Source organism: Rhodamnia argentea, chromosome 5 (assembly GCF_020921035.1).
Source record: "Rhodamnia argentea isolate NSW1041297 chromosome 5, ASM2092103v1, whole genome shotgun sequence".
Classification (NCBI taxonomy): Eukaryota; Viridiplantae; Streptophyta; class Magnoliopsida; order Myrtales; family Myrtaceae; genus Rhodamnia; species Rhodamnia argentea.
In genome coordinates, this window is record NC_063154.1 from 13,685,558 (window position 1) to 13,700,206 (window position 14,649).

The 14,649-nt window shown below is 42.0% G+C and overlaps 2 protein-coding genes across 2 annotated transcripts in view; one reads left to right on the forward strand and one right to left on the reverse strand.

The window, feature by feature from the left end:
• The window catches only part of LOC115741969 (V-type proton ATPase 16 kDa proteolipid subunit), a 22,898-nt gene extending 16,453 nt beyond the window's left edge, over positions 1 to 6,445 (reverse strand). Inside the window, exon 1 of the mRNA XM_030676021.2 lies at positions 6,427 to 6,445. The gene's annotated coding sequence lies outside the window, so the exon portion shown is untranslated. The remainder of the gene's footprint in view (positions 1 to 6,426) is intronic.
• LOC115741968 (NADP-dependent D-sorbitol-6-phosphate dehydrogenase-like) lies at positions 5,732 to 13,919 on the forward strand. The gene is made up of 6 exons (XM_030676020.2): positions 5,732 to 6,006; positions 6,608 to 6,702; positions 6,813 to 6,930; positions 12,642 to 12,774; positions 12,946 to 13,165; positions 13,550 to 13,919. Exons 1-6 carry the CDS (start codon positions 5,814 to 5,816, stop codon positions 13,778 to 13,780), a joined length of 990 nt encoding a protein of 329 aa, XP_030531880.1. The 5' UTR covers positions 5,732 to 5,813; the 3' UTR covers positions 13,781 to 13,919.
• Positions 13,920 to 14,649: the final 730 nt, after the last annotated feature.

Here is a 14,649-nt window from a genome sequence, read left to right on the forward strand (position 1 = left end):
TAATCAAAATCTAGGACTGTCATAGCAAACCAAGGCCACTACTCTATAGTTTTTGACCTACTGAATCGATTAGTGGGAGTATCTTTGACCGATTAGGCCATTTAGGATTTGAATTTGCCAATTTTAATTTCCGGGTCAAATTGGAAAATTGGGGCTTTTGTATAATTCCATGTGAATTTTTGCGGAAAACCACATTTTTAACTAGAATTCCTCTGAGTCCAATTATGTGATCAAATTTGATGGATTCTCACGATTAGTAGGTTAATTTTGAAAAATGATTTCAACCGAGTCTGTCGGGTCGGACCGGATCCGACCCGGAGACCTAGTCTAATCTCATCTTCCCCAATCGGTTTTCCCGCACTATTCAAAGGTTTGCAGGCCAAACTTTAAGTACCAAATCGGAGGTCTTCCTGACCATAATTGACGAAGCCGATGGATAGGCATGGTGGTCCTTCAGGTTCCGCTCCGATCAAGCCCAATTTGATGACAAATGGTCGCTGGACAAGAGACGGCCAGCTCATTTTGTGCGGCGGTCACACCCCAGCTAAAGGTAGAGCAAATGTGAGCCAAATTCACATCAAATTGCGTTTACCAGAGCACCCATCAAGGTATCCCGGATTGCGCACCTCTTGCTGGCCATAATGGACCATTTCGCATGTGATTGACACATGCGAAAGGCCACCGACTCAAGCTTTCGTGCGCGGCCGAGATTCAATTATTCAAATAAAAGGGCCTCACGCATTTTCAGTTGAAGGGTCTCACATTTTGTTACAAGAGACTTCTAGAGAGAGAGAGAGAGAGAGAGAGAGAGAGAGAGAGAGCTCGCAAGACTGCCATTGGAGCTAAGCTTTACCGAACCTGTCGAAGCTTCGCTAGATTGATTCCGATGAAACCGAAGCTTGCCGCTAGTTGTTCAAGCATCCTAAAGCCCCAAGGAAGCTATTGAAACCCTCTGATCGCGCGGTGATTTCGAAAAAAGTATGATCAAACTCTGAGCAATCGAGAGGTGCTTGCCAGGCATCTTGAGTTCTAGCTAATCATTTTAAGTAAAATTAGTCCTAGATTACTCTATATGCTTTGCTGATCACATCCATATCATTTTTGTGCATTTTCATTGCATAAATCGTCAAGTCGACCTCTGTGAAACCCCAAACTGTCGTGAGCTCACTAGCTCGTTCTAGACCAAATCAAGCTCCCCTGTTCGTCAAGTTAGTCTTCTTATGCTCCCGTGATCCTTCTTGATTGATTACTTTAGCTTGATCGCGTAAAAAACGGCTAGGCCGAGCTCTCGCCGGAGATTAGCTTCGGCCGGAGCTAATAGAGTTTTTTAGGATGTTTTTTTACTGTGGATTTGATATATGTTGACGAGGAAGATCTTAGGTTTTGAATGGTGCAAAAATCGTGAAGTTTGGCCCGGGTTTTGATGTTGGAATCAATCATCGATGAGGCGCCGGCGCTGAATCACCGATGCCGATCATCTTCTTCGGTAAGTGTTGACCAAGCCAATGCTTGTTGACCTAGTCAACATTGACCTGGTGTTGACATGGCGCCCCGTGGCAAGACACATGGTAGCTATGTCAGTTGGGACGGTTATAACATAATAATTTGAAAAATAAAAAAATATAATAAAACCCATATTAGGGTTGGCATTAGGCCATGTGTTGCGATCTGTGAATTTTTTTCGAAAATTAACATGATTTTTCGGATAATAAAACCATCTTTGAAAATTATAAAAATAATATGTTGATCGGACGGTTAAGAATTAGTCTTGCCATCTAATTGTGGCCGTTTATTTTGGTAATCGGATCGAACGGTTCAGATCAAGTCTTTGTTTAATCTGAGCCATAGGATTTGGTAATTTGATCTAAGGGCGGTGGCTTAGCCATGTTGTTAAACCTGGACCATAGGATCGGTAATAAGAATAAAAATTCTCGGAAAATAGATAAAAATTCGGAAAAATCAGAAAATAACTAAAGAAATAAAAAAAACGTTGCCGTTTAGGTCGGTTCGGGACTATTAGGGTTTGGGTTGGGTCGACCTGGTCCCAAAAACATTTAAAAATTCTAAAAGTAATAAAAAATCAGAAAATTAGAAAAAATCAACAAAAATCATAAAAGATTTCAAAAAAATAGAAAAATAGGAAAAATCCATAAAAATTTCAAAAAATTACAAAAAAAAAAAAAGGGAAAAGGCCACATTCAATTGGCCCAACCCTAATTTGTGATTTTTGGGTCCTCGAGCCTTTAAAAATGACCATTTTTCCTCTCTGGACACGTGGTCCATAATTTTTCCTAAACCATCCCCAAACTTAAATGGACAATTCTCTAAGCCCATAGGGCTACACTAGGTATGCCATATGACTGATTGATTGATGATTTGAAAGTGTTTTATTCGCATGTTCTTGATTCCTTAATTTGTGCACTTCCTTTATTAATTGTGATTGATAGGGTAAAAAATTCCCATTTGCATGAAATTCTTAGATTGTTAGAGTGTACCTCACCTCCAAACATATCTGTATGAATTCTTAGTCTACGAAATCACTCAACTTAGGTATCGAAAAGGCGTCAATGACAATCTCGATGTAACCAAGTCCTCAAACCCTTTTCTCTGATTCTCATAGAATCGAATGGACTCTCTCGACCGCTCGATAGAGTTTCCGATTATCCCCTCTAAAAAATAATTGGTGGCAACTCCGTTGGCATGCACATTATACACATGTCACCCGGCCACACTAAGGTTGACTCCGATTTTTTTTTTAAAACCTCGTTGTCGCAATTTGGGTAATGGGCCTTGGGAGGAGTCCGCGTCCGAAATCCATCCATTATGAGTTGGACAACGACGACCTATTAAGCCTCGACAACCCCCATACCCGGGGAGGGTCACGACAATCGGTAAGAACGGTGACTCAGCTTTAAACTGCGAAACCAGAACAGATACAATGAGAGAGCAAAATTCTAAACAGAAGAACAACTCACTAAACAATAGGAATAAAAACAACCTGGTGGTGGCCTTTGTGGATTGAAGATGATGATAACAAAAATATATGAGTGGGTGCTTTCTAGTCATGTAATATCAATGAACTCTTTTCGTCATCCTCTTGTGTGCGTCCCTGTTGTCCCATCTCTGAGCATATTATATGTGCCTCTTCCCTTGCTAAAAAACATCTAAATTATGGTCTCCCCCCATATTCTTCAATTACAGCCTTGCATTCCTCAATCATAACACCGGGGGCTCCAATAACTTGGTTTACTTCAGTGATGATAATCCGATACCTCCAGTTGGGGCAATATTTGGGCTTTGTTCGTTTCGCGAAAAACAACTTACAGAAAAAATATTTTTCGAATTTTTCCGACTTCAATTTACGGAAAATAAATGAATTAAGGAAAACATTTTCCTCATGAAAAAAAAAACACATTCAAAAATGAGGAAAATGATTTCCTCTTTTTGAGAAGAGAAAAATATTTTCCCTCATCTTTCCTTCATTTAATCTTTCACATTTCTTTTCTTTTTACTTTTTTTTATTCTTCTACAAAATTCAAAATTTTTAGTTTTTTTCTCTTTTTATTTTTCTTTCTTTTCCCTTCTTCTTCAGCCTGTGAGGTCAAGTCCGTCGGCTTGTGGCGAGGCAAGGCTAAGCCGGCGGACTCGGCATCATCGGTCTCAAATGAGGCCAAGCCTCACCGGATTTGCATGGTTAAGCTAGGCCTCGCCTAAGGTCGACAAGGTCGTCCTCGCTGGCTTGTAGCAAGGCCAAGCCGGGCGTCATTGTCCTGTGGCATGGCTCGAGCTCATTGACAACCGGCCACCGGCCATCGAAAGTTTTGTAGCTTGATTACACTTTTTAAAAGTTTTATGACTCAATTGTACTTTCTTACAAGTTTTAGGACTTGATTGCACGTTTTGAAAGTTGTAAGACTCAATTGCACTTTCGTGATAAGTTTTAGAACTTCCAACGTACTTATCTCTCCCTTTTTTTTTTTATTTAATAAACCTGTATATGTAGGTGCCACTTGTAGACTCAGCATATTTTGCCCATATTTTGAGGGTTTTCTCAATTTAGCTAATAGTACGAGAACGATTGTAGTCATTTCCTCATTTTCTATTATTCAGGAGTACGAGCGCAAAGACTCGGCTACATTGCCCAAAAAAAAAAAAATAATAATAATAATAGCGAGAGCCCCTCAAATATTTACATAAGTTCCGCCTAAATTTCTAATGAGATAAAACCTATTCCGTAGATGGTCTTCACACACTGAATAATTTGATTTTCCCCTCGAAACCACCATTTTTGTCGCCTTTTGTCCATCCACCTTCCAACGGGAACAAAATTTCTCGTGGCGTCATTGGCGTTACTCGCTGGCTCCCTGCAAATCAATAATGTCGTGTGGATGCAATTGCACGTGGTTGTCCAGACTGGCCTATCGTCTTGTTCCGAGTGGTAACGGCGAAGGGTTGGCGGCAGCGGAGTTCGTATTTATGGGTCGAACACAATGTATACTTGTGTCCGGCCAATTTTGATAAGAAATGACTAACGCAAACACTTATTGTCCCACGTGGCATGACCTACTGTTACAAGAAATTTTTTTGTATATATTTTATAATTGTAATATATTTTTCATTTTTTATTTCTTTCCCTTTCCTTTCTGTACTTTTTTTTTTTTGGGATTGAGGGCCGGTGACCCTTGCCGGCACTGGGTGAGGGCTTCGTGGCCCTTATTGAGAGCCGGCAAGGGCCGCGACGCCCTCATTCGGGGCCAACGAGGGTTGGTCGGTGATCCTCAATAAAAAAAATGCACTGAAAAGAGAAAAAGAAAAAACAAAAAGAAATTATTAAAAATTAAAAAATATTAAAAAATATCCATGTCGGCAACAACCGTGCCACTTAGGACAAGCGATGTCTACGTCGGTGACTTTTGGCCAAAATTGATCGGATGGATTCAATTGGCATAAATGCAAAAGGTTTAAGACTAAATTAGCGCTAATAAAAGGTTTCTGACTAAATTGGTACTAATGAATAGGTTTAGGACTTTTTGACACTTCTCTAGACGGTAGGGAACTTGCTCAAGCTTCTTGGCTTCTATGGAGTTTTACAAATATGGACACCATCTACATATAAACTTGAGAAAAAAAAAATTGAAAGTGGTTTATATTTATTTTGTGGGCCACCAATCGAAAGATTGATCGAAAGAATCTTTCCTTTTATTTAGGATGAAAGGAAAAACACAATCTATATAAGAAATCAAGATAAGTTTTTTGGGCTTTGTTAGTGTAATAGTTTTTGGGCTACAATGAGAAAAATAGTATGTTGTCAGCTACAAATTCTTAAAAGAGTCCACCCCACAATAATTTTTAATTAATTAATTAGTACTTATTTTTTATGGCTCAAAATAGACTGTTAGTCTTTCAGTTACCCAAAAATCGTTACCTATTCAATTCTCTAATTGTTTTGGTGCATATAGACTATACCAATATAAGATCATAAATTCTCATACTATACCAAAATAAGATCATAAATTCTCATACTTATTTTTTTTATTTACGGTCAAAAAATTCTCATAGTTCGGCAACCATATTTTTAGTCTAAAATAGAAATGAATGCCCTAGTAAGTATTTTTACATTTGATGATCTTAATATGCTTTATAAACAATAATACTTGCGGTGATTAAGTGTATGCTCTCTCTGCCAGGTGGGGCTTATACAGCACCATTGTGCAGATATATATGTAGAGGGAGTTTTAGCCATCTGCAACTGCAAATAAGAGAGAAGCTTTCCTGATAGCTGAAGAGCGTGGTTGGAGTTAAAAGAGAGAAAGATGGCACCCACTCTCAGCAATGGCTTCTCAATGCCAGCGGCCCTCAACTGTGATTACCCAAAGGAGATTACCCTGAACAGTGGCTTCACAATGCCGATAGTCGGTCTCGGCCTCTTTCGCATGGAAGGCAAGGATGTTAAAGATCTCCTCCTTCACGCCATCAAGACCGGCTATCGCCATTTCGACTGTGCAGGTACTACACATTGTCTTTGTTTCTGTGTGTGTGCATGTGTTTTGGGTGCTGATGCTTTATGTTTGCGGGAAAATCAAGAAGCTTTTCCTTAATGAGTACTGCATTTCATTTGAAGCACTCTCATGGAGTTCAACAGAGAGAATGTCTCTCTGTTGACTTGCTAAATTTCAGAAAGAGACAAAGTGACCAGAATTCCAATCACTTGTCATTCCTTTCCCAATGTAAAGTAATCGCATAAGAAATTAATGCTCAAACAAGTACATTATTTTCCTTGAAGTCTAGTGAAAAAGATATAAACCAAACAAAATTGTACATGAACCCCTTGAAGCCTGAAAAGAAAAGGATTGCAAAAACAAAAAAGTAGACATGAATTCTGATATTGCATGTGGATATTGTCTGATTCAATGTGCCAGATCTACTCTCTCTCTCTCTCTCTTTTCTTTTATGATTTTTAACTTTTAGAATGGATCTGATTGGAAAAAGGAAGCATTTGACTTCTTAGGAAAAAAAACATGTCCATGAACCCACATGTTAACTGGAGGTATCAAGAAAACTTAATGAACTGATGAAATTTAATTTTCTCCTTCTTCGTTTTTCGCAGCCAAGTACAAGAACGAAGCAGAAGTTGGAGAAGCATTGGCCGAAGCGTTTCGCACCGGGCTCGTAAGGAGGGAGGAGATTTTCATCACCACAAAGGTTCGTGACATCGATTCAGTTATTGTGTAGGGGATTACCGTATGTGTCTAGCTTAAAATTGATAGGAGAAAAGCTAACGGAGAGTCGGTATAACTTAAATGAAACTGCAGCTGTGGAATTCGGACCACGGGCATGTGGTTGAGGCATGCAAAGACAGTTTAAGGAAGCTTCAGCTGGACTACTTGGATCTCTACCTGGTTCACTTCCCCGTGGCCACCAAGCATGCTGGTACTTCTCCCCAATTTGCCTTGTTAAGTTAACCCCTTTTGTCGCTGCATTATACTTATGGCTGCAATTTTGTTAAAACTCGTTTTCACTAGACCAGCGTGTCTGAAGAGGGATTTGGTTCATGGAGATTGAAGCAATCTGAAAAATTGCTCAACTGTAGACATTATCGTTATCGACAATGATCCATATAAAAGCGTTCTCGTTGATGGCGAAAATGTCTTTTATTCTCTATCTTTGTAAGCGATATAATTTTCGTTTTCAGGAAAATGCTTTCAAGCTCGCGCGCTTGACAGACCATAAAAAGGACCACCTTTCATAGTCACAAGTGCACGTAAGAAACGAAAAAAAAAAAAATGTGACAACCAGTTAGCCCCTCTCTCTCTCTCGATCTCTCGATGCATCTATTGGTCCCGGCTAAAATTGTGCTTCCACCGTTCGAACCTGATAGAAATCCACAGTACCGTGACTACAGGATCGCTTAGTTCTGGTCGTGGATTAGAGTGGTCACTGGTCACATTGGTGCAAAAACGAGAGAAGTTGGGGAAAATTGTCCAAAAAAAGTCTTAAACCTATTACACTTTTGTCAATTCAGTACCAAACATTTTAATTTTGTTAATTCAATCCTAAACCTTTTGCATTTGTGCTAATTCAATCCTAAACTTTTTTTTACGCCAATTCAGTCCTAAACCTTTTGCATTTGTGCCAATTCAGTCCATCCGACTAACTTTCATCGGCCAACACCGACGTGGGCCTGGCTGAGATCGACGTGGCAAATTTTTTATAATATTTTAATATTTTTTTCAAATTATTTAAGTATTTTTCTTGTTTTCTTTTTCTTTCTTTTTGCTTTTACTGTTCATCTTCTTCCCAACCTTTCTCCATCTTTCCCAACCTTTCTTCCACGTCATCTTCTTCGTCCTTCCTCCAGACTGGAAGCAAGGGTCGGCGAGCACCTCGCGCACCACTGGCGTCGGGTCGCTGCGAGAGCTCACCTCGCCTAGCCATGGGTGCCTCAGGGCGAGCCCGGCGAGGGACCTTCCCGGCCATCGGCGCGGCGTCCCTGGGTGAGCTCGCGTCTCCCAGATTTGCCGAGGCCGAGCCTTGCACCGCCATGGGTGCCTTGGGGCAAGGCCGACCTCACATGATGCCGTGCCTTTTAGTTAAATTAGAGTTCTTGTCGAGGAGTTTGAGGTGACTAAGAGGAAACTGGCCAATGGAGATTCGAGGCTTGTCTGCTTTTCTCAACATAGAGGCCAGGCCATTACTCCCAGTCATTGAATGAGTTTGCTTATTAGTGTGCATATACCGCGAATGTCGAACCAGCTCATCCACGTTCTGGGCGAGGCCAAGCTCGCCCCGCATGGCGGCGTCCGTGGCCGACGAGGTTCTTGCCGGCCCTCGCTTTCAATTTGGAGGAAGGAGGAAGAAGACAACGGGGAAGAAAGGATGGGAAATAAGATGAATAGTAATTTGGAGGAAGGAGGAAGAAGACAACGGGGAAGAAAGATGGAAAAGAAGATGAACAATAAAAGACAAAAAAGAAAGAAAAGGAAAAAAGAATAAATAAATAAATTATTTGAAAAAATATTAAAATATTATAAAAAATTGCCATGTCAGCACCGGTCGGGTCCACGTCAGCGCCGGCCGACGAAAGTTGGTCGGATGGACCGAATTGGCACAAATGTAAACGGTTTAGGACTGAATTAACAAAATTAAAAGATTTATGACCGAATTGACAAAAGTGCAATAGGTTTATAACTTTTTTGATAATTTTCCCGGAAAAGTTGTGATTTTGAGGGGCCAAGTCCCCCGAACCCTTTTGCGATTTTTCTTTGCTCGGAAGATCCATCATGTCATGTTGATCGATGACGAAACCATTAGCAACACGCCAATCGCATGTTCACTTTTAGCATCTTTTTATCTGCTCTTCTCCTTTTAGGAAAAAAAAAAATCATCAAAGGCCATAAACTATGCTCGATGTGACACATTTGACCGAAACTTTTTTTTTTTCGTGACACCAAAACCCTAAACTTGTACCCGTTCGACACATTTACTCAAAGCTTTTTTTTTTTTGGTGACATCAAAAGCCTCCAAAATTGTACCCGCATGACATATTTAACCCAAATTATTTTTCTAGGACACCAAAATCCCCAAACTTGTAGGTACGTGACACATGAGGAAAAATACTTTGAAATAAATGTGTCCGATCGATACTAATTTGCTGTAAATGTGTCACATGGGTAAAAGTTTGAAGTTTCTTGTGTCACAAATTTTTTGCTTTTCTAAATAAATGTGCCATTGTCACGCCCCGACTCTCGAGTACATGGCATTCCTACCAAATCGCCTCAGGTCATAATGAATAACGTCCCAGGTACGCTATTGACCCACGGTATTAGAACATGCATGTGGAAACGTATAAACTCCCAATAGGATAAAACAACGGGTATAGTGACATAGGCTCAACCGTGACAATTAGGAACAAAGTATGTCTGTCAATACAATACCAAAAGCAGATGATAATTAACCCTATAGAGCTACTGTCATATACAACCCCACACTCCGAGGCGGCTCTCTAAGACCATCAAAAGGGGACTAAAGATCGGGCGGGGTTAAGTTCTCATTTACTCCAAAAGATACAGCTCCAGAAACTACTAACTCCAACATTCGGATTGAGGGGTCACGGTTAGAAGAAACTTCAACTGTGTCATCGTCATCCGGGTCGGGCTTAGGATCGGGATCCACTATCTCGCCATTGGGGTTACCCACAAAACCAGCGCAATCCCAGCACATGCCAAAAACGCGATCATCATTACGAAGAACCCACACTTTGAAGGGATGAGGTACCAAATCCTCCGTTCCCTCCTCCACGTAGACGACCGTGATACGTTCTTCCCAAACCTTATTTGTGCCAGGTATCGGGTGGCGGTTAACCTGAATTTCGATGTGAGATGGGATCCCAACCCTAACCGGACGCGGTTGATTTGACATCTTTACCTTGAACTTGAAAAGTGGGAACCACGAAGGGGTGAGATGCAATCCCAGTGAGTCAACGCCTAAACTCGGCTAGGGCGTTGATTCATCCAAAATGTCCCGTCTATCAATCATATATCACATAGCAATCAATTTCAATTACAGGCAACTTACTATCCATGATACCACACGCAATGCGACATGAACAGAATATAACAATCACATCGATCCGACGCAACTATCAATGCACTCAATCATTCACGATGCATCACGTCACCATTCGGAAATTGGACACCACATGAAGTCCATTTGTTATTAGCGATGATCAGCCCAATTAGCGCGTTCAACGCACACAATTGGTGAGGCTCGCATTACGGTTTGCGGTGTCATCTAGCAGGATCGGGCATCGTCCCATATCCTCTCGGCGATGGCAACTACAAGCAATGTATCCGGTGTAACCAGCACGGCACGGTGAGTAAGCATTCCTATAAGGAGCATCGGTCCATTACAAGCTGCGACCGGCATCCGACAATCCATGAACCCCATAAGAGTGGTACATAGAGAGTCGTGCAACCGACAAGTCGTGTAATTTCATGTACTAGGCACCGTACAAGCTTGTCGGGCATTACATCATCGTCCCATCTTATGACCATTCAGTCCATCCAACACCATCCCATTTTTATCTTCAAGTATAGCCGTATACTCATGCAGTCGTAGTCAAGATTCGGCATTCGGTCATTTTCATGCTAAATCATGAATTTGATGCCAAACATAACCATATGAATACTCAAACTTGTCCACTAGACTTTGCATCTATAACCAGGGTGCTCGACCCTCAACCACCATTCAATCAATCAACCATCAAGCAAGACACTTAATTGAACAATCGATATCGAAAATCAATCAAGTATAAGCGGGAAATTCAACAATGAGCCTCAAACGATCGCCAATCCATAATTCAAACGTATGTCAATTTAATCATAATGGATCAAATTCACTAACCGACCGTACACTCATCTCTACCCTATCGTTCGCTCACAATCAAGCAATAACAGTCATTCAATCAATCAATTTGGACCCAATGGCTCCAATCGGGCTAACCTAGCTAATTAGGGCCATTTAACCTAAATCAAGTCTTCAACCTAAACCGGCCCTAACTAATCTACCTAAACACTCTAATGATATGATTAAACTAATTCCGAACGCAATTATCATCCTAACCAGGGATTAGAGGTCAACTCACAGTTAATTAGACGAGGTGAGTGCGACGGCGGTCTTCAAAAACCCTTCAAACACGAACTTGAGCTCGATTGGGTCACGGGCCTAAAATCTCGGACAAAGGGCTCAACTTGGCCCACGGACCGGGCTCACGGGCCCGGGCTCTTGGCTCACTTCACAAGACACGACCTAGGTCAAATTGGGCCACGTCCCAACCAATTGGTTCACAGATTTGGCCCAAAACAGGCGGGCGGCAGGGCTGGCTTTTTGCGGCTATTCCGGCGACTTACGAGCTGGCGGTGTGTGGCGGACAACTTAGGGGATCTCGGGGGTTGCTGAGGATGGTCGGTGGTGGCGGCTAGTGGCTCGTGGTGGCCGGAGCAAGCATCGGCGGCAGCGAACGAAGGCTGCACGAGCGAGACAATAGAGGAAATAAAATAGTGGAGGCCGAGCAACTTTGATTTGGGCCTATTCGGAGCTCCACCGATGTCGAGAGTTTATGGGGTGGTCGAAGATGGCGGAGGAAGGCGGCTAAGTGGCGGACAACTACCGAGGACAGAACCGGGTGAATAGGGGACCGAAACAGGGCGGACTAGGGGCAGCGGTTGTTTTAGCTCCTCCGGCGATTCTATGGAGCCTTTCGGCGGTCGGAAGTGGTGGCTGGAGATCAGAAGTAGGCCGAGGTGGTTGAAAGAAGTGGTGGTGGTCGGTGGTGTGGTGGCAGTAGCCCGAAAAAATGGGTAGCGGCAACCCGCAACAACAAAAATAGGAGGCAGCGAGCGGTGAAGTTGCGGGGTTACCGGCACTGTTCTTGCTTGACGACGGCTTGGTACGGCGATGCAGAGGCAGAGGAAGTGAGGTGGTGGGACAACGGGACGGTGGCGGTGGCGATGGTGCTTGGTGGTGAGGAGTTGTCGTGAGAAAGAGAGATAGAAGAGGGAAAGAGAGGAGGTCGGTTGAGGGGGGTTAACGTGGGAGAGAGAGAAGAAGGGGGGTGGTGGCTGCCGCCTTTGACCAAAAGGGAAAAAGATAAGAGTGGGCCCCACTTCATTTATATTCTTGTCTTGGCATTCATGAAAACCTAGGGGCAAAATCGTCATTTCCTATTTTGGTCGGGGCGTTTTGGTCATTAGGCATTCAAGGGCAAATCAGACATTAGGCCATCGGACGGAGGGTGTTTTAGGCTTTCAAAGGTCGGTTTAATCGTAACAAGGCTGGAGCGCGAGAAATTTCAATTCTAAAACAAATTAACTAATCGATCGAAACCTAAACTAATTCGATCGACGATTACAGAAAGTATTCAATTTTTGTCACTTAATCCTTAGAAATCCAATTCTGAACAACAAACTGGAATTCACAATCTTTCCATAAACTGAATCCTACTATTAACAAATGTCAAATTTCCAAGGCGTCGCAGCCGTAGTAAGCATAGTTTAGAATTTTTAGTGGCCTTTTCTCATTCTTTTCATAGTGATGGCAAATTTTTAAGTTGAGTTTTGACATTGGTGTTATCATATGTAAAGGTGTGGGAGCATGCGTGAGCGTGTTGGACGAGAAGGGAGTGCTGGACATAGACACCTCCATAACCTTGGAAGCAACCTGGCGTGGTATGGAGGATTTAGTTTCCATGGGCTTAGTCCGCAGCATCGGCATCAGGTTGCCCCCAATCTTTGTTGCCTAAACCACGAAAGTATTTGCAATTTCACTGACACGAAAAACTTATCACGCCTTAATGAACTCTTATCTTCACGACAGAAACTCACTGTTCCTTTTTTTTGTTTTTTGTTTTTTTTCCTTCTTCTTCCTTCTATTTTACTCCTTTTGCAGCAACTACAGCCTGCTCCAGACAAGGGAATGCTTGGCATACTCCCGAATAAGGCCTGCTGTGAACCAAATTGAGTCGCACCCCTACTTCCAACGCGAATCCCTCATCAAGTTCTGCCAGCAGCACCGTGTCTACATCACGGCGCACACGCCCCTAGGAGGCGCCACGGCCAACACCATTATGTTCGGGTCGGTCTCGTGTTTGGATGACGCGATTCTAAAGGTAACTAGATCAATGTTCTGTCATTGGTCCATAAGGTTAGTGACAAACAGAACCTCCCGAATAATTCAAACTATTACCTGAACAGAAATGTATCACAAAGGATGAAAATGCTTTACTCCATACGGTGCTTGTATTGGTGTCTCACTTAATTCTCAACCGTGGATACATTGTAAATAAAGTATGCCTCAACACTTGAGAAATGTTGAAACAACATGGAAGAGCTGTGCAGGATTGAAAATCCAAACTAGTTATAGCACACAATCACCATCTTAGCAAGAGTGGACATACACTTGCCTAGCCAAAAGAAAGAAAGAAAAAAGATAGTGGACATATGAACCAAGACTAACGAGTATACTTGATTTTTTCCTGCTTCCTTGGCTTTAGGGTCTGGCCAAAAAGTATAGGAAGACGGTAGCTCAGATCGTGCTAAGGTGGAGCATTCAACGGAACACGGTGGTCATCCCAAAGACATCAAAAGCCAAGAGGTTGGAGGAGAATTTTCGAGTTTTCGACTTTGAGTTGGAAAAAGAAGACATGGACTTGATAAAAAGCTTGGACCGGAACTACCGGACAAATCAACCTGCAAAATCCTGGGGTATCGATATTTACGCATGAGTTTCAAGCCTGTTTGGAAACGAATTCGTGTTGCCTCGCAAGTAAGGAAAAGACTTAGAAAGAATTGGACATCTGCTGCATCTTGCAACAGAGTGCCTCTAGAAGTTCTACCACGCTAAGGCTGAAATGTTGTTCCCTTTAACAGGTATCGTCAAAAGATAAGGAATAACACAATTTTCTATTCTTATCAACAAAACACGCACTGAAAGACAAGTGCGGAAATATGCGAACTCCTCGCTCTCCATGCTTCTCAAAGTTAATGTCTCCTAATGAACTGAAATATTTGTGGTCCAATGGAAAACCGCAGGCGTGGATCCTCTACCTTGCGAGATGCTTCCCTTGGTTTTTTAGTCAATCTCAACTATTGATATATACCTCATCAATGTGCATCAATGTCGGGATTGATTGAGACACCAAGGGGAGCACCTTGCAGGATAGAGGATCTTCATTGGAAGACAGCAGCAAAAACTCTAATAAATCATAAATCTGATTATGAGAAAAGTTGAAATCTATATCTTTCTAGAGAAAATTACAATCTCGCTTCCCATGGAACATGCAAATTTTACTAAATCAACTCATAGTTGAAACAGTACATACAATGTACCAGCTATGTGCAATTTTTGGTTTGACAGAAAGTTAAACTCTGCCTTCTGTTTTAACGAAGAATGCAAAAAAGAAAAACAAACATTATGTACTTTCTATCAAACATGCACTACAAAAGCAAACTAGAGAAAAGCGATGCCCAACGATGACTATTTGAGACAAACGGAAAAGTAAACATAACTTACATCTGACTTAAAAGAACAGGAAGCCAATGTAAGATGCTTAAGAATCCAAACTGTGTAATTTCCCCTTTTCACCTTCCACCG

Bases quoted from the DNA above. Each gene is read 5' to 3' on its own strand.
- LOC115741968 (XM_030676020.2), top strand. From the start codon at position 5,814: ATGGCACCCACTCTCAGCAATGGCTTCTCAATGCCAGCGGCCCTCAAC. The intron at 6,007-6,607 runs GTACTACACATT...CGTTTTTCGCAG, and splicing joins TCGCCATTTCGACTGTGCAG to CCAAGTACAAGAACGAAGCA. The intron at 6,703-6,812 runs GTTCGTGACATC...ATGAAACTGCAG, and splicing joins AGATTTTCATCACCACAAAG to CTGTGGAATTCGGACCACGG.